General features: G+C 40.4%; 2 protein-coding genes and 1 long non-coding RNA gene across 6 annotated transcripts in view; 2 read left to right on the top strand and 1 right to left on the bottom strand.

The window, feature by feature from the left end:
• Nucleotides 1–26,226, top strand: part of LDLRAD4 (low density lipoprotein receptor class A domain containing 4) — a 176,804-nt gene extending 150,578 nt beyond the window's left edge. For 3 of the 4 annotated variants that reach the window (XM_083518814.1, XM_083518817.1, XM_083518815.1), the window contains 4 exons: nucleotides 2,983–3,137; nucleotides 12,308–12,361; nucleotides 13,901–15,716; nucleotides 15,862–26,226. In XM_083518814.1, the coding sequence (XP_083374940.1) occupies nucleotides 2,983–3,137; nucleotides 12,308–12,361; nucleotides 13,901–14,443 (752 nt within the window). In that variant the 3' untranslated portion in view covers nucleotides 14,444–15,716; nucleotides 15,862–26,226. Of the gene's footprint in view, nucleotides 1–2,982; nucleotides 3,138–12,307; nucleotides 12,362–13,900; nucleotides 15,717–15,832 lie in introns of all 4 variants that reach the window. The other variant, XM_083518816.1, reaches the window with a different exon arrangement.
• Nucleotides 3,559–7,963, top strand: LOC310714052. The gene is made up of 2 exons (XR_014529558.1): nucleotides 3,559–5,189; nucleotides 5,418–7,963. It is a non-coding gene; the product is annotated as an uncharacterized lncRNA (long non-coding RNA).
• FAM210A (family with sequence similarity 210 member A) overlaps nucleotides 24,294–27,478 on the bottom strand; it is a 28,442-nt gene continuing 25,257 nt past the window's right edge. Inside the window, exon 8 of the mRNA XM_083518821.1 lies at nucleotides 24,294–27,191. The gene's annotated coding sequence lies outside the window, so the exon portion shown is untranslated. The remainder of the gene's footprint in view (nucleotides 27,192–27,478) is intronic.

Consider the following 27,478-nt stretch of genomic DNA (forward strand, 5'->3'; position numbering starts at 1 on the left):
CTTAGACTGTGAATAATTCTCACGGCATGCAGAAAAATGGTAAGATTTTGTGCACGGTCTTGGAACGCATGTCCTTGTATGGCAGGTGTTGTTAGATTCTTCCACTAATCCACTTTCTACATTCTGTATTCTTGTGGAGGTGAGACATCTTGATTATTTCAAAATCTTGATTGTTAATCTTAAAACCCTCTCCCAATGATTGGAAAAGGAATAGTTTGGAGGGAGAAAAAAATAACAACTATACTTTCCACCTTCTGCCAAGCCAAAGCTTTAAGAATAGGAATCGTGATCATCTTTTTGTGCACTTAGCTTTAGAAATGGCTGAATTATAATCTTGCCTTTTCTTTGAATTTCCGTCATGCTAAAGATGCCCAAGTGTCAACCATTATGCTTGTGGATTACATAATTCCATATGCGTGAAAGATTCTGGATCATTAAAATGTTAGCTAATACATACTTTTAAAATACATTTCTGGCTTTGTTTTGCCATTGCTGTGCCAGTACAGTGGTACCTCTACTTATGGACGTGATCCATTCCGGGGTACCATTTGCACCCCGAAAATTCAGTAAGTAGAGTGCCGCTTCTGTGTGTGTGTGACACAACAGAGCGCTTCTGTGTGTGTGCAAAGTGCACAGAGCACTCCGCATGCGCGAAGCACACAGAACAGTTTTATATGTGCGCGCACAGTGAAACCTGGAAGTATACATTTCCGGGTTTGCCGCGCTCGCAACCCGAAAATCCGCAACATGAACCTAACACAACTAGAGGTATGACTGTATAGCCAATGAAAATAACCAAAGGCATGCTTTAGCTGAAATATGACGTAATCTTATATATGCATGGGCTGTTCAAGATGTGAATTGTAAATATTATTAATTTCATTAATATCCCACCATTCCTGCAAGGAGCTCAAGTGGTGTATATGGTTCCCCCCTCCTCATTTTATCCTCACAACAACCCTGTGAGGAAGGTTAGGCTGAGAAACTGTGATTGGCCCAAGGGCACCAGTGAGCTTCATGGCTGAATAGGGATTCGAACCCTGGTCTCCCAGGTCTTAGTCCAGCATTGCACTTTGCCATGCATATTTGAAGTTTGATTTGTATTTGCTGTAAACAGGAAACTGAATGGAAGGAAAACCTTTTCATTCTTGCACGTACAAACAAGTACATTATTCTGTCATTGATGTGTTTTTCCTGTTAATTTGAATGGCTAAAGGTGTGAACCTTCAAGATTAATGATGTGACAAGTTTGTCCCAAAGTGCCATAATTTTAATTGATGCATTAATTGAATCTGAGGCGTGTAAAGCAATTATCATGTCTTCCAAAAGGAAAACATTTGTAATACCCTGGGGCGTTTTCTTTAATCTTTAAGACATTTTATGGGCATTGCGACTTTGTAAAACTACAGTGACTTTCTAGGTTAATCTCTCATCACCATGGTTGCACTGCGCGCGTGCACACACACACACACACACACACACACAAAATCAATCCCGTATGAGCCAAGGAAAGTCAGTCCTTGTTCCTTTTTTCTTTAATGAAAGCTTTACATATTCAGGGTTTTCTTCTTCTTCAAAGGAATTCTTCTGGTTATTTAAGCTTCCCCTTACATTTTTCATTTATTGAACTGTTACTGTGGTGGTGGTGATGGTGGTGGTGGTAATATTAATGGGAGACTAGATACAGATAAACGATTACTTATTTCAGTATTCTGGTAAGTGGGCAGTGGCACAGCAGTCCTTATAATTCTGGAGCTTCCTGTGCTTGTAACTTCTGAATTCTTAAAGGACCGTTAAGTTATTATGTTGCTCATCATTAAGGTTGGAGAAATCAGTGTGTTATGTACAGATGGGGACCATTTTGTGCTCAACCAATTGATGCATGACCACTGATGCTTGGGGCCTTTTGGACCCAAAAGAAGGCGTAACGGGGTGGAACAGGTTTTTGCTTGCTCCACCGATGTGCGTAAGGGCCAGGAATGGAACCCTTGCACAAAATGGTCACCACCTGTATGTAGGAATGGAAAACCATTTCTCTACAAAGGGTTTTTGGCCAGGACAAGTTAATTTAGGGCCAGAGCCAAAAGTGGGTAGACTTTGCACCACTGTAGGATTTTATCATTCTTTCTCTGCAAGCTTAATGAAAATAGACTCTGGACACATGTCAAACCTGCAGTCGGATAGGGATCCCTTCCCTACTGTGAATACCTTCTTGTACCTGTCTTTGGTCTATATGTGAAACTTCTATAGAAAGCTTTATGTAGCAGGATGGCAGGACAGCACAGTGCATCATTTATCAATTTTGTGCCGGTTTCTTCCTATTCTCCTGGATGACGAGTTACTTGAATTGATTGCAATAATAGGAAGGATGTTGTTACTTAAACACTTCTTTTTCTTGAAGGATGTTTTTACCCAGGATATTAGCTTACCTTGCAGTCGGTTCACTGTGTACTTCCCAACATGACATACTGAAAGTGCAAGAAGATTTGTAATTCTAGATGATCCAAGAAGTTTTTTTAAAAAGCATCTCAACTTGATTTGTTGCATTTTTTTATTTAGAGCTCTCCTTCATCAATTAACTTTGAGGCTTAAAAATGATGTCTAAGGCGGTGGCGGGGATGATTTATATTGAATTTTTTTGCTGTGCTGTGTCACTGATGAAAATCAGAAGAGAATCTTTTTTTTAGACATTGAGGGAAGAGGGAATCCTCAGATAGGGAAAAGGCATAATTATTTAGCCTTTCCAGTTTGCAGATTTTGTTATTCTGAAATTTGTTTTCCAGAGAGGAAAAACAAAGCTATTTCAACCCTGAAATAGTGTGTTGGGATCAGTTTTTTTGCTGCAGTAAAAACTTTATTGAGCAATATACATGCATCAACAAATAGATTATTTTGGGTATCAGCTTGCAGTTTCACCCTCCTCTTTTTTTAACACTCCTTATCTACCCTAGAGTGACACTTTTTCTCTTTCTTTCTCCACAGCTGAACTAGAGTTTGTTCAGATCATCATCATAATCGTGGTTATAACTGTTATGATAGTGGTGATCATCTGCTTGTTGAACCATTATAAAGTGTCAACACGGTCATTCATCAGTCGGCAGAGCCAAAGCAGGAGGCAAGAAGAATCTTTACAACCGGTGAGTTGAAACTTCCATGCTACCCATATTGGTTTAATATATGTTTTGTGGCAGACCTTTTATTTATTTGCCATATTAATATGCTGCTCAATAATGACATTCTCTGGGCAGCCTCCAGTATTGCTAAACTATTGGAAACCAAGCAAGCCCATCTAGGAAGAACATTCACATATAGGATCCCAGCAACAAAAGTCTTTCTCTCTTGTAGCCACCAGTCACACTTCACTTGGCAGGGCCACCTGGAGTTTACAGGCAAACAACTGGTCACCAGGAAAAAGACAAAAAAAAAAAAAGGAAATTGTGTTCAGATATTTCTTAACCGCCTTGCATGAGAACATTCCAGGGCAATATAGAAAAGTGTGAGAACCATTTATACATCAAATACATATAACATATGTGAAGAAACATTGATAGTAGGCACGCTGGAATGGGAACAGGTACTTCCTCAGATATCTGGATCCCAAAGTATAAGAACCAGCACCTTAAATTGTGCTCTAGAGAATATGCTAGTCTTTGTAATACAGTCATACCTCTTGTTACGTTTGCTTCAGGTTAAATCTTTTCAGGTTGCGTCCCGCGGCGACCCAGAAGTACCGGAAAGGGTTACTTCCAGGTTTTGCCGCTTGCGCAGATGCTCAAAATGACGTCACGTGCATGCGCAGAAATGACGGATCGCGACCTGCGCATGCACAGACATGGGTTGCATTCTGCTCATGTTGCAAACAGGGCTCCAGAACGGATCCCGTTCGCAACCAGAGGTACCACTGAACTTTCAGAAGATATGAGTGCTGTGGTTGTAACCGTAAGAATTCTGATGGCCAAATTCTACACTAACCGAAACTTCCGGGTGGTTGACTGGGGTGGTTCCACATATAACACATATTAATCCAACCAAGAGTTACTAGAGGATGAATCACCCTGGCATGGCCGACCTATCCAGGCCACCAAATCATGGGAAGCTGGTAAAAGGGCCTCTGTATCCTATCTCTAATAAATTCTGTGCTTACTGATTTACTACAGAAAAGTTAGCAGAGTTTTAAAATGCTTCTGCATATGTATCTAAAGGCTGTGCTTGCCTTTGTTTCATTCAAGAAGTGTGAAGGCCCGCCCTTTTGTATCACATTTTTGTAGCTCATCCATCTCCACTGCCATCGAGGGTCATTCATTGGGCTTTTCCTTATATCCTCACAAGGTAGATTAGGGAGAGAAAGAATTTACGGCCACTTAGGGAGCTCCATGACTAACTAGGGATTTGGATCTGAGTCTTTCTGATCCAGCACTACCCATGACTCTTCAAATGGTTGAGGCCATTCGCAGAGGAAGGTATGACTGGTGCTCCCCCATTGTTAATATTTCCAAGTACTTTTTTTGTTTTTAATCTTAGTCATGTTTAGCAATCCTGGGGCACTTATCCACAATCTTACTAAACTAAGGCTATTTTTTAAAGGATGCTCAGGTTTTTGGAGGTCTGTCTTTCTGCATGCCAAACTGGCAGCCTTGCCTCGTGGCAAATGAGTTGTATGACCTGTTCTCTACAAATAAGGGAACCTCTGCCAGCTGAATGAAAGAAGTTGTTGACTCAAGTCTGGCCAGCGTGAATTGGGCTTCAGAACAGCAATGCAAATTCCATGGCCACTACACTATGTATGTATGTATGTATGTTTGGGGGGCGGGGAGAGAAACCTTCAATTTCTTCTTGGGTGGTTGTTTTCTACCCCTGGCATTATTGCTATGCAAAAAAACACATGCAACTGTAATAAATGCAACTTTTCTTAATTAACAAGGTCATATGAGGGCTAAAGAACTGACGAGAATACACCTACAGGAAAAGAAAGTATGAATGAGTGTGTAATGTTAAGTACCCGTAATCATGCCTAGAAGTCCTGGTTAGACTGGGCTATCCAGATGTGCACTTATTGGCATGATAGTGCACATGTATGTTCCACACCCTTAATGTGTTTCCAGGAAGCGCCAGTGTTTTTGTAGCAAATGTATTGCTGCATGAAGTGTGCAGCTGTTCTCTGTAGTAGACATTTGGGTTGTAGTACAGTGGTACCTCAGGTTAAGTACTTAATTCGTTCCGGAGGTGTGTTCTTAACCGGAAACTGTTCTTAACCTGAAGCACCACTTTAGCTAATGGGGCCTCCTGCTGCCGCTGTGCCGCCGGAGCATGATTTCTGTTCTCATCCTGAAGCAAAGTTCTTAACCCGAGGTAATATTTCTGGGTTAGCGGAGTCTGTAACCTGAAGCGTATGTAACCTGAGGTACCACTGTAATCAGGTTGGGTTGAAGTAATCAGGTGTGATCTGGGCTCTCAGTCTGGCATTTCTTTCACTGGTTGTATTCAGAGTCTAAAAGGAAGTTTTAACTGTGGCCATCCTTAGTGACTGAGAGGTATCAAGTAACCAACGAATTAGATATTATCTGCCTCTCTGCTTAGATCTTGAACAACCACCGTGAACCGGAAGCCTCCAGTGACTAGGCCTTTATGTTGTCTGATTAAGATGATGGAATTGGAAAAAGCAGTTGCAGAGATGTATCGTAAAATCGTGTTTAAAAACAACAGCAAAAAACAAACAACCCTTTAAAATTCTATTAAATTGTCAATCTTTTTATTTTATTTAAAGAATTTTGAAGGCCTTATTTCTTTTTAATTGGTGATAATGACTGGGTAGTTGATTGTGGGGAAAGTAATTATGTGTGTGCATATCCTGATTCCGGATTTAGAATGTTTGCTGACTAATAATGCCTGAAAGCCGCTGCAGCTTCCCTTAACAGAAGAAGCCTTAGAGTCTTGGGTGAGGGGGAGCAAGATTTAAAAATATGACATATATGAAAGAAAACAGTCATTTTTTTCTTGGAAGAGTTGAGTGAATTTAGCAAAAGTCTTTCTGGTTAGCTCTAGTGTAGTTGTACGGTTAGGGCTAGGCAGCCTTTTCTTTCCCTCCTCCCCCTACCTCCAAATTCTGAATATTCCCTTTCTGATTCTATGTTTAATATTCCTTAGAAAAATGCAAGATTTGTTCTTTTTTTCTTCTGCTACTTCAAACTGCTCCACCAGTTCTGCCTCTAGTAACTGCAGCTCTTCCTTGTACAATTTCAAGATGCCCCACTGTCTAGGGGTGGCAGAGAGAAACATGCCCCTTGAGCAGTTTTGAACAGAATCACTATATGAACATGGAAACCATGCCTCCTATGAAGTCAGACTATTCATCCATCTAGCTTAGCATTGTCTACTTTTGCTGGCAGCAGCTCTTAGGTGGAGGTTTTCCCCCAAGCTCTGATACCTGGGATCTTCTGCATGCTCTATACAGTGAACTAATGCCTACTGCTAAAACAAAATAGGTGAAATGGTATAACTGGGTCAGTACCTTTTCTTGCTTATATATTTATCTCCTTGGCAAAAAACTAACCCAGAGATAAATTCATTTTGTTTGAATCCTGTCCTTTGTATCTTCAGGTGCTGTTTCTAGCCTTGCTCCCTGATGACTGTTTTTTTTTAGGAAGGAAGTCTTTGCACATTCAGCCATATGTGCCAAGGCTTCCTGCTTGCAGAAGTTTCTGTTGCTGTGGCATTAGAACCCTGTCTGCTGATCTTAGTATCTGAGAGGTAGCTCCCATGCCCTCTCAAGCTCAATGGGGGGGGGTGCCCCTGGAAAGGGCATGCTCTGTGGTGGCCCCAAAGTTGTAGAATTCCCTCCTTGCAGAGATTTGCCTGACACCGTCATTATACAGCTTTCAGCAAATGCTGAAGACTCACCTCTTTACTTTGCTTTTCACACTTGAGATGTATATTTTTGAGGGCTCAGCTTTTTCTGTGATTATATGTTGTTTTGCACTGTTTTTAATATTGTGTTTTAACTGTAACCTGCCCTGAGACTTCAAGGGGGGGGGATAATGATGATGATGGGATTGCCCAACAGGCAAGAAGAAACATGCATCTTTTGTTCCACGCTGCATACTCTTGCTGTAAGCCATTGTATAGTGACATATATTGTGTCATTTAAGAGAACTAGCAGGTGTCTTGCTGTTTGTGTATTGCCAAAATACATTCTTTCCATAATATTCTTCCCCCCAAATGGTTTCATAAAAATGTTTCCTAGGTTTTTACAGAACTAGAACTTCACAATAATTGTGCAGTAACATTTCCCTTTGGAAGTTTCCTTGACTGCTGGGAGCAGGACAGGAAGGGCGTTCTCTGAAGCTCCAGTGACATAGGGGGGGGGCCTCTAAATCCAAAGGGAGTTGGAAAAGTATTATTCTTTGCTACTGCTGCTACAACTTCAGCCACAAGCCTAGTTGCTTGTGGCAAGTCAGCATCTCTTCCTAACAGGGAAAGCTTTTGTAAACTGGAAGACCCTGTGCAGGGCTTAGTATCTTTTCAAGGATTTGTTTCTGAAGCTGAATTATTGTATCTAATCAAGCAATCAAATTGGTCAGTTGCATACATACAGTAATCAATAAAATGGAAATAAAAAATCTAAATGCACCTGCTTAAAGTTGCTGGGGACAACATGCATGGGGGGGGAGTTCTGTCAGGATTTAAAGCGTGCCATGATACAGGCTAAGTGTTTCTTTATGGATGTAGCACAGTCCGGAAAGCCTGATTTGTCATGGTAACCCTGGGCAGTTTCATAGACGTTTCTGATCATCTTTCTTACTTACTTTATGCTGTATAGCAAATATTTGTCCTGTGTCTGCTCAGTAAAAAGAAGTGAGGAAGATTTGAGTATGCAAAAAGTTGTAAAACTTAGTGGTCCTAACTTAGTTGTTTTTCTGCTTATTTTGAACTGTCAGGACATTTCCCCACTGGTTGGCACCCCCCCCCCCAAAAAAAGTGTGTTTCTTGCATTAGTTACTATTTTATTTGTTGGTTTGCTTTTTTTAAAGGCTATTTTCTCTCTCTTTGAATTTGTCATGTGTGGCTTTTAATGGAATCCTGCATGTACTTGCCTTTCTCTTTCTAGTGTAGTATGCACTGTGGCATTGCTTATGCTCTAGAAGAAGTATTTGGTGTCATTAAGAAATACATTGGTCTGCCCTGTTCTCTTTTCTGTGTCCCAAAGGACAGCTAGGCTATAACCAGGTAAAAAGTGCAGACCTTGTGTGCAGGGACCATATTCAGCATCGTCCTTAGATCAGACATATCTGGCCTCTTGCTGCCACCTAGAGAAAAAATGAAAAAATGACACAGAAAACCCCATTATTTGCGAATGCAGTGGGAAAGTCATTGTTATACGCATCCTTTTGCTTATTGTATTTCTAATGTAATTATAGCAATGCACCATTATCACACTTTTTATTCAGTCAGAGGAACACGTGTGTTGCGTTATCTTTTGAGAGACGTGACAACTTTTGCATCTTAGTCTTCATGGCTTCTGCTTGTTTTGCCTGATCTTGAGCCCAGGGGTGTGGGTGTGTGGCTGAATATCTACTTTGACCTTACTCCTGACACCAAAGGCATGACATGCGCAGAATATAAAGCTATGTAAATATCTCCCTTTTGACTAATTTCACACTTGGCACTTTTGAGCTTCTGTCCTGCCATCGGTATATGTGTGTGCATTACAGAAATGAGGTTTTAAATGTGCTTCGTTTTCCCCCCAAATGGCATCTCTTTTTGAAATAGAGTTAAAAGTTAATAATTGAAGGAGACCAAGATCCAAGTGTGTAAAAAGCACCTCTGATAAATCACCTTTCAGTAGCTCAGTCAGTAGAACATGAGATGAAAGAATGAAAATCTCTTCCTTTTTTATTATGTAATAGGGAAGTGGTGTTTGGAAGCACAGTCGGTCTCTAAGTGGTACACCTTGACTTTCTGCTGTTGTTCGTCTTACAAGTTCCTTTAACTAGCAGTCATAAGCTCTGTAAAATCGTGTAGCTTCCAATCCCAAAAGCATGACTCAGTGCACAGGCCCTTGATACAAATTGCATATGTTAATTTATATTTATAGATGCAAATTTAGGTCAGCTTCCAGAGGAGAATTTGCCTTGTAAAGCAATGCAATTTTTAAAAAGTTTTTTTTATCAAAAAAATAAAGGCTAAGAAGAGACGGGAGATTCAGGGCCAGGTGCAAAAGACCTTGGATTCAAGCCCCCTGGGTCACACCCTAACAGTGTCCTTCCCCCAAATGGTTTACTCATAAAATTGTCAGTTTGGAAAACTCCCAATGGCCTAGTTGAGACATAAGTATCCCAGCCCAACAAATGATGCTTTATGAGCCTGGGAACTCGCACGCCACCCCCTGCTCCTCACGTGCCCTGCTTCACCACAGAGTGCCTTGTTTCTTCAACCAGTTTCCCTTGACATTCAAATAGACAAATTATGGATTACAGTGCAATCGCAGCCTGGATAGCTAGTAGGTTAGAGCATGGTGCTGATAACACCAGAGTTGCAGGTTTGATCCCTGGATGGGACAGCTGGATTTTCCTGCATTGCAGGGAGTCGGACTAGACGATCCTCAGGATCTCTTCCAACTATAGGATTCTATGAGTCTATGAATCACATACTTATCTTTTTGGAAGCAAGCCCCATTGAATCAACGAGGCCTATTCCTAGGTACATGGGTGCAGGATTGTAGCCTTAAAAACTAAGTAAGGGAATGTGAGCTTGCAGGCTCCTGGGCCAGTAAACCATGGTTTATGTAATTCATTGCATCTGTATGAGGCCAATAAGTATTAAGAATTACAGGTTTTGAGACAGTTGATTTGAATTACTGTTGTGTCTTGAAAGAGTAGATTTACAGTATTTGCAACTAATTTGGGGCCTTGCCGTGACATTAATTTTCCGGTTTGAGCATCTTAGACCTGGACCGCCTCTTTTGTGAGCAGCACCTGCTTCTCTTTGGCCCTTTGGAAGGGGCTTGGTTGTTTTAGCCTTTAGGCTTACATCTGAATTTTCCTTAATTTCATTAGCAGAGGATGCTTTATGGGTACAGTTCTTCAAGCAGAAATCTCTGGCCAGAGACTAGGACTAAAGGGAAAAGGGAATAAAAGATGTAGAGAGAAGTGGTAGGAAACTGCAGCAGCAGCAATCACAATCACAGCAGGCACTGTAAATGCAACAGAGACCTGAAGAAATTATGATGGACCCCATTTTAAGATAGTTTTGCAAATATGAACTAAGGTGTCTCTTTCCCACTTGCCACCCACTCTCTGCTCAGGTCACCTGCTCCTTTTCTTAATATACTACTGCAATTGCATGTTACAACTGTTTCTCTGGGGGAAAGAGAATATGCACAGAAATCACTTCCCAGCTGCTGTGATGTTGGGTTTTGGGGGGGAAATTGTCCCATGGAAATTAAGAGTAGTTTGGATTTTCGCATTGTGGAATGTTCTGCCACCCTAGAGGGTGATCAAATTTTGTGTGTTTATTCTACTTGTATTTAGTAAATAAAGCTAATTTTGAAGCTGCAATTGTATTTGCAATTGGCATCCATGCATTGAACTGAAGAAACTGAAGTTTCCATGGGAAATCTACCCCACTTCGCCATCCAGCTGATAGGGTCTTCCCATCCAGGAAATGGGAGGCACTAGGAATGCCGTGAGCCTGCTTTCCTCTGCTAAGAAATTAAGAAAGCTGAGGAGTCCTTGAGCTTCTTTTCTGGGCCTTCTACATTGGGGAAATGCATTGGAATGCTATGTGTGCTGTATGTGTCTTTCATTTCTCAGGAGTGTGGATAGGCAAGATTCCTCTCAGGCTTTGGGGTTGTTGTTTTTTGGGTGGGGAAAAATTGGTTTCTTGCCATGGAGGCCAAGCAAGTACCTATTTAAACGTTGATTTCTATGGTGAAGTGGGTGAGGGATTCACATAAGACTGTTCAAATACTAAGGAGAAATCCTAAACTGTGTCGACTTGGTCTATTCATGCCATCTTTAGCATCAAAGCATTCTTAAGGACAGATGGACCACAGCCTGTTTGGTGCAATTAGCATTGTACTTTGCTCCCACTGGTGAGCGCAAATAGCTGGACCCAGATCCAGGACAAAGAGACAGTCCTGGCAAAATTCTATTTCTGAGCGGATTTAAATGAGCTTGTTTTCATGATAACAAACCATTACCTCACTTCAATAATGGGTTTATTTACAGAAAGAGTACATTTCACATTGGGATAATTAACTTCGTTAGGAGTGTCAATATTGGGACCTTAGCTAGCAACAGTGAAGTTTGTAGCCTAGCAGTGACCTTTATGTGCTCCCTCCTTCCTGCCCAGTTAGGGTTCTTGGCCTTAGGGGCCCTAGCCATGTAAATGCAAAATGAAGATTCTGACGTGGGATAACCCTAAATGAACATTTTCATATTCATAGCTTTGATGGAAACAAATCTGAAGATGGAAGCTCGCTCTCTTTCTCTTTAGTTGGCTTAAAGTTTGTGCCTCAGTTTTCCTGATGGGCTGATCAGTAAAAAAAAAAAAGGAATATTATAACAGAAGGAATGATCCACAGAAATATTGGAGTCAGGCATAAAGAAGGGGCAGAGATTAGAGAGAATCTACAAATATAGTGCTATAAAATCTTTACCGTAGTTTATTTTCATTGATGCAGTTGAGTTTCCACGGAAACTGGATCAAAAAGCCCCATTGCATGTCAACTAGCATATTTGAGTGCGATTTTCATGCGCTTTGTTGTCAGATGAAACCTGCAACTACTGGTTTTACAAGCCATCTTCTACTTCTTTTAGATGGTTTTTAGTTTTTATGTATGGTACTTTTAGAAACTGGTAAGACAAAGTAAGTATCTTCTAAATGTTCCCTTTGGCAAGTGGCAGGCTTGCTGAAAAAGAGAGAATACTTTTATTCAGAGTGTGTATTCACTGGACTGTGTTACAAGACCAGTTTAATTAAACTGGAGGTGTAAACTGACATAGACTGGAATGTTGTGCACTTACGTTCTGTGGAACTAAGCTGGACTTGCTTCGGAGCAAATGCACACAGGGTCAGGCTCTTAAGCTACGTTTACTAGTAGGCCAGGCCCATTGGCTTAATTGGAACTGAATCACTGTATCTGCCGTTGGAGGAAATAAATATATCCTAATTCTTTGAGTATGTAAATGTTAGAGCAAAACATGAATGATGTGAAGTTGACTAGGATGTTGAGCATTAATATCATAAAAGTATAATAAGAAACCTTGTTCAGAAGCTAAGTGTTCTCTCGTTTTCTCTCTTGTGCTAGGAGGGGTGTTTGTGGCCTTCTGACAGCTCATCTTCACGTCGGGGAGCTTCCGAGGTAAGCTCTCATTCACACTTCAGATCTTCCAGAAACTACGTTTTTGTTAATATAGCACATATTTCCCCCTTGTGCTGTGACTGCAGTTTTGCAGTCAATTTCTGTCAGTTCAACTTAACTTCAAGTCTTAAGCATATGTGGTGCTGGGGTGCAAAGATCCGCCCCCCAAGGTTGCCCAGTCCCAGGTGCGCAGGAGGGCAGAGCCGCCTGGCCGGCTGCCTCAGTGTCTCACTAGCTCAGTCGCCCCCGAACTCACATCGCAGAGCCTCCCGCAGCAGAAGAGCCCACCGCGGCACTCCAACGGACGGATGGGCTCTTCCCTGGACTCAACTCTTGGGCCCTGGACTCTTGGTCTGGCACCCCTGAGAGCCCAGTGCCCGGGCACCCCACACCCCTAACGCCTATGCTTCAAGTGTGTAGATTTCCACACAGTTTCCCAAAATAAGTGGGATCTTTGAGAGAGGAAGTGGTTTGTACAGTGGTACCTCAGTCTACGAACAGCCTTGTTCACAAACTATTTGGAATACGAACACTTCAAAACTGGAAGCTGTTCTGGTTAACGAACTTTTTTTGGAATCCAAATGTACACTGTTTGGGGGTCCACTTCCATTTTGAGTGCCACACTTCCGTTGTCCGGCAGTGGAGAAGGGGTTTGTCATGGTGTTTCCCGCAGCCGCGAGGGAGGGAAGCTGCGTTCCCGCCAGCCAGCTGGTTTGCAAGTGCACAGCTCCCCCCCCCCCAATGCTGCTGCGGGAGGCGTGCACTCTAGGGAGCATTTCCCACAGAGGGGGGAATCTGTGTGGATCCCAGTTCAGCTACTGATTGATTGATTGTGTGACTGCGGAAATGGATAAAAGCCCCCCATCCAAACAATGACTATCATCAGTGCAGGTAAGAATTTTTTTTAGTTTTCATTTTTATCATCCACAATACTGTTTTATTTTACAGTACAGTACATTGATTATTGCTTTCATTTTATGGATCAATGGTCTTGTTAGATAGTAAAATTCATGTTAAATTGCTGATTTAGGGGTTGTTTTTAAAAGATGAATGCATTTTGCATTACTTTCTATGGGAAAGCGCGCCTTGGTTGAAGAATGGACTTCCAGAACGGATTCAGTTCGTAAACCAAGGTACCACTGTAGTTGCTTGTGTAGAGCTCCTTGGGCCATGGGTCCTCCTCAGGTGTTGTACACTGGCTAGGGTTCAAGGAATCGAATCAAAGACCCAGTAGAGAATATAATTTTGGATCAGAAGTTTCCTAGGTTTTGGAATTCATTCAATTTGTCTGATTGCTTAAATCAAATTTGTTTGCAGAAGTCTTGTCCTATGACTGAAACTCCTTTCCTTGGCCCAGATGCTTGGGTTATATAAGACATCTTGGAGAACGTCACCCAGGAAAATAACCCTTTATGATGCTGTTTCCACATTATTCTACCCCACACCTGTTATGTGTCTCTGTATTGAGTATGTCTAACACATGTGTGAACTAGGTTTTCACTTTATTGATTAGTTGATGCCTCCTCCTTCACACTGCAGATCATGTATGCCCCACGGTCCAGAGACAGGTTTACTGCTCCATCCTTTATGCAGAGGGAACATTTCAGCCGCTTCCAGCCAACCTACCCATACATGCAGCACGAGATTGACCTCCCTCCTACTATCTCCCTCTCCGATGGTGAAGAGCCGCCCCCATACCAAGGGCCATGCACTCTGCAGCTTCGGGACCCAGAACAACAGATGGAACTCAACAGAGAATCTGTGAGGGCACCACCCAACAGAACTATCTTTGACAGCGACTTGATAGACATTTCAATGTACAATGGGGGCCCGTGCCCACCAAGCAGCAATTCGGGCATAAGTGCAACCAATTATAGCAGTAATGGAAGGATGGAAGGACCACCCCCGACTTACAGTGAGGTCATGGGGCATTACCCAGGTTCCTCTTTTTTCCATCACCAGCAAAGCAACGCCCCTCCTTCGTCACATAGGGGGAGCAGACTTCAGTTTCAACAGAACAATTCGGAGAGCACAATAGTCCCAATTAAAGGCAAAGACAGGAAACCAGGAAACCTTGTCTAGTTTCCTTTTCCATATGCACTTGAAGAGAGATGGAAGAATCAAGCAGGAGCATGGTAGAGGTTTCTATGCCCCTGTGCACAATATTGTTTTAAGTTTCATGTGATGCGGTTTCGTAAAACCAAACGTGCAAAGCTGTTGTTTCTGATTCCTTTCAGGGGAATTGCATGAAAAGTGGTTTGAAGCAACTACAACCTTCCATTCAGTTTGGCCATGAGCAGTGTTCTACTTTTCTTTTTGGGGGTGGGTGGGGGAATATATTATTATTATTTTAAATAAACTATTTGAATTTATTTAATTATAAGAGGTAACTTAGCACAGAAATATGGCTTACACAGCCAGTTTTATATTGAGTGAATGGCTAAAAGAAGAGGACAAGAAAGGGTTACTAGTTAAATGGGGGCAAAATTGGCCAGTTTGCTATCCTTACCCCGCCCTCCCAGAAGTGTGAATTTTTTATCTGACTCAGCATTTCTGTTTTGTGTGCCAAGGTATAAAGTTAGGGAAAAACCTAGATGAATACGAGGAGTTAATTTGTGTTGTGATACAAGTGTATTAAATTTGCACTATATGAGAACTGTTTTACATGAAGTTCTTCTATATGTTGTCTTTTCACCTGTGGAATAATGATTAGCCCCTAGGAACCCTCTTCAGAAATTTGTCTAGGCTTCTGTTGATTAATCATTGAACGGGGACTTTGATTTAATCAGATCTTTTACCATTTTCCATAAATAAATAAACAGCAAAAGACATCTTAACATGTTACCTTTTGCAATAATTTTTGCATTCAAACGGGACATTGGCAAGTTGTCTTAGAAATTTATGAGTGGAAGAAAGCAAATGTGAAATTACAGACGTTTCCTTTAGGTGGTTTTTGCTATAAGCCATTTGTTTAACTAGAAGCAGATAAAAATGCCAGATGCATTTACCTTTTTGTGTGTGATTATTACTAAATCTTATTGCTTGTCCCCCTCTCTTAAAAAATAATAATGCAGTGTCCTTGTTACTTAAAGCTTCTGCAGATTTTTATCTTCACTGGAACCCATAATCAGTTGCATAGCCTGACATCCTACAATAAATGGTTTAAACATACATTATGAGTTTTTGCTGTTAAATTGCACTTTTGTTGTGCTTTTCCTATTATCTTTTGTGTGCTAGATCAGACCTCTGTAAGCCCTTTCCCTAGTAGCTTCCATTTCTTCTGCTAGTTTGACAATGCTAAAGTGGTCGTTTGAAGAGCTTGCACCATTAGAATGCTATGGGAATCTGAGTTACCGTATTTTTCGCTCTATAACACGCACCCGACCATAACACGCACGTAGTTTTTAGAGGAGGAAAATCTGTAGGCGCACACAGACATTTCCCCTTACTTTTTAGGAGGAAAAAAGTGAGTGTTATGGTGCAAAAAATACGGTAATCAGTTTTGTAATTGGTTAATCATGTCTTCATGCACTGATCTGAACTGGTTTATGTCGAGTGTGCAAACAGTTGTGTAAACTTGTTTTTAGGATCATGCTGTGTCATGTTTTTGAAAATCACTTTAGAACTGTATCATATATATTATTATTATTTTTTAAAAAAAATGCAGCCTAAGGAATCCCAGTGAATTTGTATTTCATTCTGTGATTGATTACCTGTGTTGCAAATGAAATTGGAAGGTATTCCAAAGGAGACTGGTTGTGAAAACAAAGCACACACAAAGCACAAACAGGTACTTCAAATGCAGTTAACAAATGAACTTTAAAAGAAAACGTCTTAAATTTTGATATTCCTGAGAGAGTTATAGCTGCATGGCAAAGATTTCCCTTGGAAGTCTCCCTTTTCTATAGTCGTTAAGGGCACCATTTTGCAAACTCGGAACAGTTGACAGGTGCACCAACTACTGTAATGACCTGCACTGTAGCCCTTGCTCAGCTTGATGAAGTTTGGATTTTTGTTGAACTTCACAAACTAAAGGAATTTAAGATTGAAACCTGATTGCCGAACGGAGTCTCTGATCTATGCAGAGTTTTTATGCCAAATCAGCATGTGTGGTGTATCTGTGCTTTAGATGTTTTCTCTGTAAATATGCTTTCATTAATCTAAGGTGGCTTGTGGACTTGATGACTAGCTTGTGGGACAGTCTAGATAATAATCTAAAACCACAGAACCTTTTTGTGAGCTGACCAGAGCCCACTTCCTCATTGTCCTAAAGTAGCCATGATTTAAAAGCTCTTTTTCTCATCTAAGTAAGCGGGGCTGACTTGCATACCTCTGTCTGTCACGTGTTAACTAAATATCTCGTGATAGCTTAGTTGTGTGAACAGCCACTACAAGTCGGCTATCTTGGAGTTCTTGCTTTTTGTGAATGCTGTTCCTTTCAAGGGAGATAAGCTTATAAGGTGATTTAGTAGTATCCATTTAATAATATCCATTGGACTCTGTTCAGTGAGACTAAATGACCAGCTGTTCTTCAGCTCCTGCCTAATGTGATTTCCAAGTGAGACGTTTCTGAACTTAATATTACAGAATTAAATTGTTAGAGATGGGGCATACCTTTATATTATAATTTGGATTTAAAGTTTACACATGTGTTAAATTAGTTTGCATCTGTAGAAAGTTTCTCCTGTTGTATTATCTGATAATTTATTCAAACCTCTAAGGTCTTTGCATTTCAGCAGTCGTTAATTGGAACTCAGCTGACAAACTGGTACTTATTGGAACAACCGATGTGCAAGTAGGTGTTGGCATTAGATCACCTGGACTCCAAATTTCCTCTCTGCTTTGCCAAGAATGTATTCCATAAAAGGTAATGCTGTTGGATTTGGTCTAGTGTTAAGTTTAAGCACTGATCTGCAGAGGGTTAGGATTATTTCTAGGTGGCTGCCACAAGGTCCTGAGCTCTCCCGATTTCCTGTGTTTATTCAAAGGTTTTATTATTTCAGAAAGCTCTACATCGTTCATGCATTTGGCGTGAGGGCTTAAAGATATATGCATATTCATGAGCAGATGCTTACCCATGAGATGGCCCATCGTTATGCGTCTAAGCAGTATCAAGGCTGAAACATCTTTCTCCTTTATACTTACATAATCTCCAACTTAAATATATGAGAACACATTAATGTCGTCCTGAGCTGGGACAATCTCTATTTGGCTGGCTGTTGGGTTCTTTCTTTCTTTTTCCTTTGCTGCATCTGTGAGTATTGAGACGTTTCTCCTTTGTTGCTGTCCTTTTTCGCACCTGCAAGGGCATTCCTGACATAATTTGATCCCAGGTTCATTAATGAGAACAAAGTTTGTATAGCATCTTGGATGAGAATTGCTAGTGAGCTTAGAAGTGCGTAAATTCTAATGTGCTGCTTTGTGCATCCTTTGTACTTGCTTCAGGACAAGACTTAATGTGGCATGGATTCTTTTTTTTGGGGGGGCAGATATTCTTGAATGAGGTGGGAAGGGATGTCAAGGGGTGGACTGCTATGTTTAAAATGCAAGATAATTTCTTAAATCAAAAAAAATCCTGGCTTGGTGCAGGATGAGTTTTAAAAATCAGTTCTAAGCTGAAAATATCATCAACTCTACATCTGAAACCAAGTACTCTTCCAAGCAGGCCCATGTAGCTTGTGGGGCGGGGGGGAGCCAGATACATTTGCCCCAGGCCTCGGATTGCTAAACTGGGGGGGGGGGGGGGCTCGCCAGTGGCCTGCTGGACCTACAGTGTTTTGAGTTTATAACTTTATTCCAACAAGACTCCCACCCCCGGCCTCAGACAAGCACGACAGAGGCCTGCTCCCAAATATTGCACCCAAGTCTTGGCAAATCATAGCAAAAGCTGGTCAAGATTATTTTGATACCTGAGGTGGTCCCTCTCCTTAGCATTAAAAGCACAGAGACAGTTTGTTGCCCTTTCAGTTTACCCAAAATCAGCTGCTTGAAGTGGCTGTCTCTGTGTCGGCGTAGGGCTGGTCCTGCCCAAAGGCTAGCAATATGAAACATGCAAAGTGTGTATAGACCACAAAATCAAGGCCCCAAACCTTTTCATGTTTAGCATCATTCAAAAGGGAGCATCTTCTCTTTATAGAGAAGATGCTCAAACCAACCTAGGACAGAAGGGATGTGTGGAAACTGGCTGCTCCATTTTTTTGTAGACTATATGCAAGAGGGGATTAAAACCCAACTTTGAGGATTATCCCTTGTCATTTTTCTGTTAGTGTGTGGCAGTCCCCCAAACGTCAGATGTTATGCAGGAGAATAATGAAAAAAATAGTTTCCTTTTTCACCTCTCAAGCTTCTTTCAACTAGGGCTTGAGGCCATGTACAATCAAGGAACACTTGACTTTTAAAATTGCTTTTAGTTTGGTACAAATTAAACTATTTTGCACCATTCTTTGATTGGTTTTGAAAATCAATTGTATCTAAATCTAGTTCTTTCAGAATTTGCAGTGTTATCTTCCCTTTTTCCTGTGGAGGAGAGAGAAATTCACTAGTATTAACAGACTTTATTCAAGGCCTGCATATATGGGATCACTATTTAAAATGTTATAAATGCCTCTTCCTAGGAAGGAAATGATAAAGGTTTATGTGGCGATTCCTACTGAGAACGCTAGAAGAATTCTAGCTCAGAACTAGCTCACAAGTGAACTGAGGTGAACTGAGGGGCTTAAGGTGGTAAGATAATTTAGCCTAAATTTAAGAAGTTGCTTTAGGACTTTTAATTGTGCAGTTTAAAAGTGAAAGTTAAGTGTTATAAGAAAGTACCAATGGGAGCTACTTATTTCATTGCACTCCGTGTACATTTTCAGGGCTTCCTTCCTACTTGTTCCGTGTTGGGCATGAAATTAAGTTACATCTGTTATGTCTTCCAGTTCCTTTACACAAAATACTGATTGGATTTGCTTATGAAATAGGGGCATTCCTTGTATACCATAACCTCACACCACTTTGCACAATGAGTTAGTTGTATGTAGAACGTTTAAAGATGCATCTAGATTTGTGGGTTTGGAGTGATACTAACATATGCAAACCACACAGGAGCTTTACCAGTCTTCACATTTATTCTTGCTAATCAAAATGGCAGTCTTGAGCATCAGCTCAGTAGACACATTCCAGAACAGTGACTTGTAATGTGCAACAAACAGATACTGTTTCTGGTTGGTACCACTTTTCTTGTTTTGGCATGATAATGCTAAATCAACAGGGGCAGGTGGTGTCATCAGGATGCAGTAAGTCTTCAGTCCGCTGAAGCTGCACCATAGCATGACTGCTAGAAATTCTGTTTTCTTGTTTTGAAACATCATGCATGCAGAAACTCAAAACTGCCCCTGCAGTTTCATATGTCAAAGAGATATCATACTGCTCAGTTAACTGCATGCTCCTTGGCCAAGAAAAAACCCCAATCACTTTGCTGTTCTGAAAATATTGTGTTATCACACTATAATTTATTTTTGTTCTTGTGCCTGTGTAATGTATGACACAGAATCATAATATTAAGGCATTTGTTTTTCCAGCTACAGACTAAACTAGGGAGGCAGAGGTGTTTCCTCCCCCCATACAAATCAAACCCCTTGCTACAACATCTCTCATATTCCAACTTTTGGATAGCTTTAGTAAAAAAAATAACCTTCATTTATATATCTTTTTAATTTGGAGGAAAACTTTGTTGTGAAACAATGCTACCTTTGCTTTATAGGCATGGAGGTGGTAGTGGTGGTGGAACCCTTTGAAAATATTAGAACTCTTAACTCGGTAAAAAAAAAAAAGTCTCTAAAATAATGTGCAATGCACACAATTGTTCAAGGTGTTATTTTGACATAACTTCCAAATGGCAGTATTGTGAAGCCAATGGAATTTCTATATATCACTTCAATATTTGCTTTTGTAGATACATTGAATGTCTTATCTATTCAGATTTTAGAAACCTTTTCAGTACTTTTCCAGAATCAACTAATTAAGCCTTTTTGCCCTTAGAGCTTCAAATTTGAGAGGAGCTGGTAAAAGGCAGAAGTGTTTGTCATGAGAATGCAACAAGTATTTGGTCAGGTGATTACTTCTAGTTATTTCTTCTTTTCATATGTTCTTCTTGTTCATATATTTCTTGCTGGGACACAAGTGGCGCTGTGGTCTAAACTACTGGGTTTCTTGGGCTTCCTGATCGGAAGGTCAGAGGTTTGAATCTGCTCGGTGGTGGTGAGCTCCCGTTGCTCTGTCCCAGCTTCTGCCAACCTAGCAGTTTGAAAGCATGCCAGTGCCAAGTAGATAATTAGGCACTGCTACTGCGGGAAGGTAAATGGCGTTTCTGTGCACTCTGGTTTCTGTCATGGTGTTCATTCGTGCCAGAAGCGGTTTAGTCATGTGGGCACACGACCCGGAAAGCTGTCTGTGGACAAACGCCAGCTCCCTCGGCCTGAAAGTGAGATGAGTCGCCTTTGACTGGACTTAACTGTCCAGGGGTCCTTTTTTATATTTCTTGCTACCCCACCTCCCACCCAGGCATATGTGCGAGAACTTTCATTCCATCCAAGATCTCTCTTCTTTGCAAGTGTCCTGTCCAGGACTACTTTTGGATTGATGCAAGTAGAAAAGCATCCTTTTGAACCTATGGAAGCAGAATCGGCAACACCACACAAGCACTACCTTGTCTGTGGGTGTAGTTTGGTCAATACTTGCTTTTTAATTTGGATCGTTACCTTTCTAAAGAAAAATGAGCAAAGGCTTTTCTTTTTAAAAAATCCGCTCTTTGCCTTCATTTCACTGTTTGCTTGTCAGCGAATATTACTAAAAAATTCTGTTAAATCCATTATTTTCTTTCTCAAAAGTCTGCCTCCCCCAACCTGTATGTGCACCTTTGTGTATGTGTCTGCCTAGATTTGGTTAGGAAGAATGCAATTTTCCTCCCATTCTTTGAATGGAGGCATGGCAAAAGTAATTTCTTCTTGTATGATCCTTGGGGGAAGTTTGTGGCTGTCAGGTAGTTTCTACTGCTACTAGTGCTTAGAATTGGATTTGAAAATATATATGGCTAAGGCCATCAAGCAAGGCTTAATTTTTCTTGTATTGTAGAACTCCATGGAAGATTTCCCTTCCTAAATTAACTCTAATTAATAGAATGCTATTGTTGTTGTTCCAAATCTTCCTAGAGACAGGGCTCATTCATATACATTTTCCTTGATGGATAGGCTACTTAGTATATATTGGAAAAATGCTTGCTACAGGCTTTGGGGACTATGTCAAACAAGTGTTCCTTAAAAATAAAGAGGCCCCTATATGGAGACTGATGCTTGCAATTTGGATGACCCCAATGGCTTAAGACAAGTAAGTTTTCTGTGACAAGGTATAAGAAGACAATGACATTCTTCAGTTATGTTGACCGAAGAACCACCAATCATTTGCCAAAATAAGAATTTATTCCCCCCCCCACTGAATTGTACCCTCCATCCCTGGCACCCGAGGGGCATACTCTTAAAAGCACTCTGAAGGTAATTGGATTATCCAATTATTGACTTGTAGTGAAAAGGTATACTTTATGGCCAAACTAGCCATTTCACTTACGGACTTTCCATAATAGACAGGCTTACTCACTACTTTATTTCAATATACTTCTGCTGAAGTCAGTAGTGTGTATGGTAAATTGCCTTTTGAATGCCAGTTTTGAAGGTGGCTTTACTTTTTTAGGTGATTCATTTGCCTGGTTTAATTTTTTTCTGATTATATTACAGTGATGACAACCACCAGTGTCAAATGTTAGAACTACAAATATATTGGTGAAAGCTCTCATACTGTCTTTTATTGCTTCTTTCTGTTCTGAAGAACAAATGGAAGTGCTGAGACTAGTTGGAACATGTCTTAAACAAGGCCAAACACAAATATTTTCCCCAGCTTACATGAATTTTGGTGGTTCGAAATCCAATACACTGAATAATATCCAACTCCCTTTTAATGCTAGAAAACTGTCCACTGGGTTACGGGAATATCTTTTATTCCAGTCCCACCAAACGTGTGTATTGACAATGATGGCTGTTGAGTCGTCCAGTTGTATTGATGAAAGTCTGTTCCATTCAAATTGGCATGGGTTTAATTTGATGTAATTCTGTGTAGGATCAGGCTGTTTGTTGCAGTATTGTTGCTGCTGCTGCTTTAAGTAGAGTTGGTATGTGAGGTTCTTTGTTCGGATACAACATGGTATGTGCTAGGATCTCATTTCCATTTCCCTCCCCACCCCATCTCTTTGCCCTTCAAATAAATAAATATTTTGTCTGTGTTTGTCCCATACGTTACAAAAGGGATATGACTTAAATGTATACATGTGTGTATAAAATATATCATTTGGAGGTATGCACGATTATAGTTCATAAGCAACTAAGGTGCCTCAAGTTCAGGAACATCCCCCTTGCACTCTCTAGGCTTGAAACTTCAAAGGCCATTGAAATCAGTAGAAACATTCCCAGTGACTTGAATGATCCTTTGAATCGAGCCAGCTTTGTTGTGCCTCACTGAAAATGGTGCTTTTTTTGGTCATCCGTCTCTTCAATTTTGATTTTTAAGGGTGCTGTATATAACATGAATATATTATGCACATATCCTACCCAATGGGTAGAAAAACAAAACAAAACAAAACCCATTGTTAATATTGTAACATAATGTATAGAAGATAACTGTTTAAACACAAAAAGGCATAGAACTTGTGAATGCCTACTTATGTGCTTCGTCCTTTTTTTGTAAGAATTTGCAAAAGAATGCATACAAAGGACGAGAAGTCCCATGTATTTTTATTTTCCTATGAAATATCAAAGTACTATAAGGGGAAAAAAAGTTTGAACAAACCACTTTTGATTATTAGCCTGTTGATGATAATTGGTTGCTTGATGCATCTCTGCTGTAAGGAGTCACTTGTGAGTGGTGGTTGCGTGTGTCACTTTAAATGCATAAATACTTAACGTTGTAGCTAGCTTCTGATTTTTCCTTGTTGCTTTCCTTGTTATGAGATTAGACCAGCCTTGGCTTCTTTTTGTTATTTATGACATGATCAACCTAGAGATGGGCTGAATCCTAAGAACGCTTATATTTGAAATGCCAACATTTTAAAATAAGATTTGGTTAAAGTAGGAACTTAATTCCAAACCACCCTTCAAAATGTAAGATGGACAAGCATTTTTGTTTCACAGAAGCAGGATTTTATTTTATTTTTGGCCATTTTAAATTTGGTGTGTGATCTTAAGGGGGGCGAATTGGTGGGAATGTGCTGGTCACTGTGATATCCAGTCCTTATAACCCAAGTGATATAAGGAATAACACATACTGCTGCTACCCTCCCACAAAAATAACAGAATTTTGCAGCTTCCCCACTCCACAAACTTTCATGCACTTTTCATTTTAGTGAACACAAGCACTGCCATCTTGATGTGTCTTCCCAACTTGTCCATTCAGTGTGTGTGTGTGTGTGTGTGAGTGAGATGAGTGAGACAAGATTTTAAAAGGTTCTGGTTGCCCATTGCAGGTTGAACTTGGGAATGATTGACGTTATGGTGACTTTTGAAGGATGCAAGCTACTTTTCTTGCAAGACCTCTTTTTCTGGCCAATGGATTTTTTTGTTTCTTTTCTTATGAAAGAGTCTATTGCATTTTTTATTTTATTTTTTGCTTGTGCGACTTTGTTTTTAATTTGGATAATGAGACAGGACTTAGACCCTTGATGAGAACAAGGAAAATATTGTTTGGTGTGGCAGGTGCTGTGCTCAGCAAGGTTGCCTTGGCAGTACAAGTTCACCATCTGTCTGCACTGTATCCTGCTTCTGCAGCTTAGGCTTATTAGGCAAAGCAAATACCTCAGAAAAAACTAAGGCAGGTTTTTAGTGTTGAAGACAGCAGAATATTGTAATTATTATTACTTTTTAAAGGAACCCTTTTCAATATCCTTGTTGGTTCACAGGTGCAGAATGACCTTGTTACTCAAAGAGTGTGAAATTCGTTCCTCTAACAAGTCTATGTTTTCCTCCTCTTGAGTGACTCGGTGATGATGTGGATGCCTTTCAGGTTAAACTCAATAGAACTATCCCAGTCGGTCTCTTCTACCCCACCCCTAGCAAAGCTGGACCACAAATTGATCCTTGACCACACCTTTGTTGACTTAATTTACAGGAATGAAGAGAAGTCCTCCATGTCTCGTGGTGGCTGTGTTCTCAGGAGACATTGTGGCTTTCAAAGGCTGTGCTTAAAAAGTTTTTGTTTTGTTTTGTTTGGCTGCCCTTGTCAGCAATCATTATCTAGGTCATTGCTGGAGGACTGATCCAAATCTGAGAAGCAGTCTGCATTGTCTTTCACAGTGGAGGTCAACAAGGCCAAACGAGTTCAGAAATGTGTTCTTTGTTAAGCTCTTACTAGCATATCGTTACTTCTGTACCAGGCCTGCAGTTTTGCTTGTTGATATCCTTCTAGGAAATATATACTTCTATCCTGTACCAGGATACTAATTGCTATCCCCAAGTACTGTGGTGTTTGTGGCGCTTTCATATTTTTGCCATCTGTTCTGTTCTTCCACCTCCACACCCACACTAGATATTTTTAAGTAGCCTCCCAAAAGCTTGTGTGCACGGTTTAAATATTGTTTGTTCATTTGGTTGGGAGATGGAGTGCTAATCTTTTAAACTTTTGTTGTGCTGACCATTTTCTTGCTCACTCTGCGCTATTGTGATGTTCTCCAGAGTAGATGAAACCTTGCATGTTAGTGAACTGTGTGCAGGGTGGTGTTTAGCATGCAGGTTGAAAATTGCAATAACAAAATGTTTTATACCCATTGGACCAAAAAAAACACCAACACCCCCAAACCCTCAAAACCCTTCTTTTTAAAAATAATCAATCTGCTTTGAATCTGCAGTGAGGAAAGATAAGATAAAAACTTGTCAAGTAGACCTGGAGCTCCATTCAGACTTTGCCACTTATTAGATATCTATCATTTTAAATCAAACTTTAGCCGCCCCCCCCCAAACAACCTGCATACAACCAAACCCTTTCCCTCTGGAACAAGAGCTCAAAGGCATGTTGTTAAGACGGCAAAAATTAAAACAGACTTTATCAGAGTAACTATTTTCTTTACATGCAGTACTAAAGCAATTTACACATTACCAGAGACCTTGGTCTTCAAATAGCAAATAATGTTTCTATTGTTTGCACACTAACTTGGCTATTAGATACTGAATTTACAGCTGCATTCATGCCTGCTTTCAGTACATTTTATTATTATTTTAGTGTTAATTTTCCAGCCTATAATCTGTGTTACACAATAAGGTGCATATGATTTGTTGCTTTCCAAACTGGGTCATATGTTCTGCTCTTATGTCTGCCTCGGTTGTTTGTGTGTGTTCATTTTCTTTGAAGTTATTCCAAAAATACAAATAATACAGCACTATCTACAATATTTAGTCTTTCATTTAAACTTTTTTAAAGTTATCTGGGGGGGGATAAAAAAAACGTGGTTTTTATTCAAACTTATTGGTAGTGGTTCATGTGAAACTACAAGGAATCTTAACTTGCTTTAAGCTTCTGTTGTTCCCTTTAACCTCAATTTGCTGCTTAATTTCTAATGTAACTTCCAGTTATATGCAGAAAAAGATTTCAGCAGTTGTGTACCTGCCTCCTTTTAACTGAGCAAATGGTGATGTTCTAGTTTTTAGACCTAAGGTCTGTTATTGCAATACTTTTAAAGGAAAATGTTGCTCTAAGTGCTGTTGTTAGTTTTAAATACAGATTTTATGCTTGTTCTTAAGGAGCTGTGGTCAAACCACAGAACAAAGCTATTAAAAAAATCAAGATGTTAATTGGTCTCTTGTTCAGTTTTTTCTTTTCTCAAACAGATGATGCTCTAAAATGAGGGGGTGGGAAGCCTAACAATGTTACAGATGCTTGAATATACCCTGGAAATGCAACATACATTTAAAACCCATGACATCCCCCAAGGAATCCTGGGAAGTTTTGTTAAGTGTGCTGGGAACTGTGTAGCTCTATGAAAAGGAAACTGCAGGTATCGGGATTCTTTGGGGGAAGTCCTAGGCTGTAAATTTGTTTTGGATGCAGTGTGAATTTGCTTCCTGCTATAGCTTATATTGAGTTCATGTATGTTGGGAGGGGGAGGAGCCTGTGAAAACCGTCGAACTGTAGCAAAAAGTGATAACTACAGCAAAATGGGTTAATATCAGGGCATGCCCAGATAGGCTGATTAGAAAAAACGTAAGATTAGCTCTAAGAAGAGTGTTTCCTTGGGCAATAAACTGCTTGTTCCAACAGCATAATCTCCCTCCCCTCCCACACTGTGTGGTGTTTTTGGGCTTCTCTCCACCCTCCAGAGCAGATCTTTGGGGTGGGGGGGTGGGGAGGTCTAACTGTGCTAGTTCTGCTGGTTTCTACTAGTGCGACAACTTAGTCATATAGGACTCATTGGTTTTAAACTTAGCTTTTTTTTAAATTTACTATAAAAATTAAATAAATCCAAACCTACTTTTACTGAATCCTCTGGGTATATCTTCCAACAACACTTTTGAAAGAGTTGATTTCTTCTCCCTGTCCCCCAAAGCTTCATTTTATAGATTCCACTAAAGAAGATAAAAGCTAAGTTTGTTTTTTTAACCCTGGTCCCAAATCCCCAATGCACCAGTCAAATGTACACAGCTTCATTTCTGAGACTGCTTTGATCTTTCTCCTAATCTGCTTTTCACTGTAGTTATATTTGTTTGAAAATATGGCTTCCATTTGATCGTGCCTCCTGAAATCATTGCCTGTCAACCAACTACAGTGGTGCCTCGCAAGACAAAAAGAATCTGTTCTGTGATTCTCTTCGTCTAGCGGTTTTTTCGTCTTGCAAAGCAAGCCCATTGACGGATTAGCACTATTAGCGCTTTTAGCGGCTTATCTGCTGATCGGATCAGCTGATAATATGCAGCTTAGAAAAAAGGGGGGGAGGGAAAAAAACCAGCAGGAACTCGCAAGACATTGTCGTCTTGCGAAGCAAGCCCATAGGAAATTCGTTTTGCGAAGCACCTCCAAAACGGAAAACTCTTTCGTCTAGCGAGTTTT

The sequence above is a fragment of the Podarcis liolepis genome (assembly GCF_965112155.1).
Source record: "Podarcis liolepis genome assembly, chromosome: 8".
Lineage (NCBI taxonomy): Eukaryota > Metazoa > Chordata > Lepidosauria > Squamata > Lacertidae > Podarcis > Podarcis liolepis.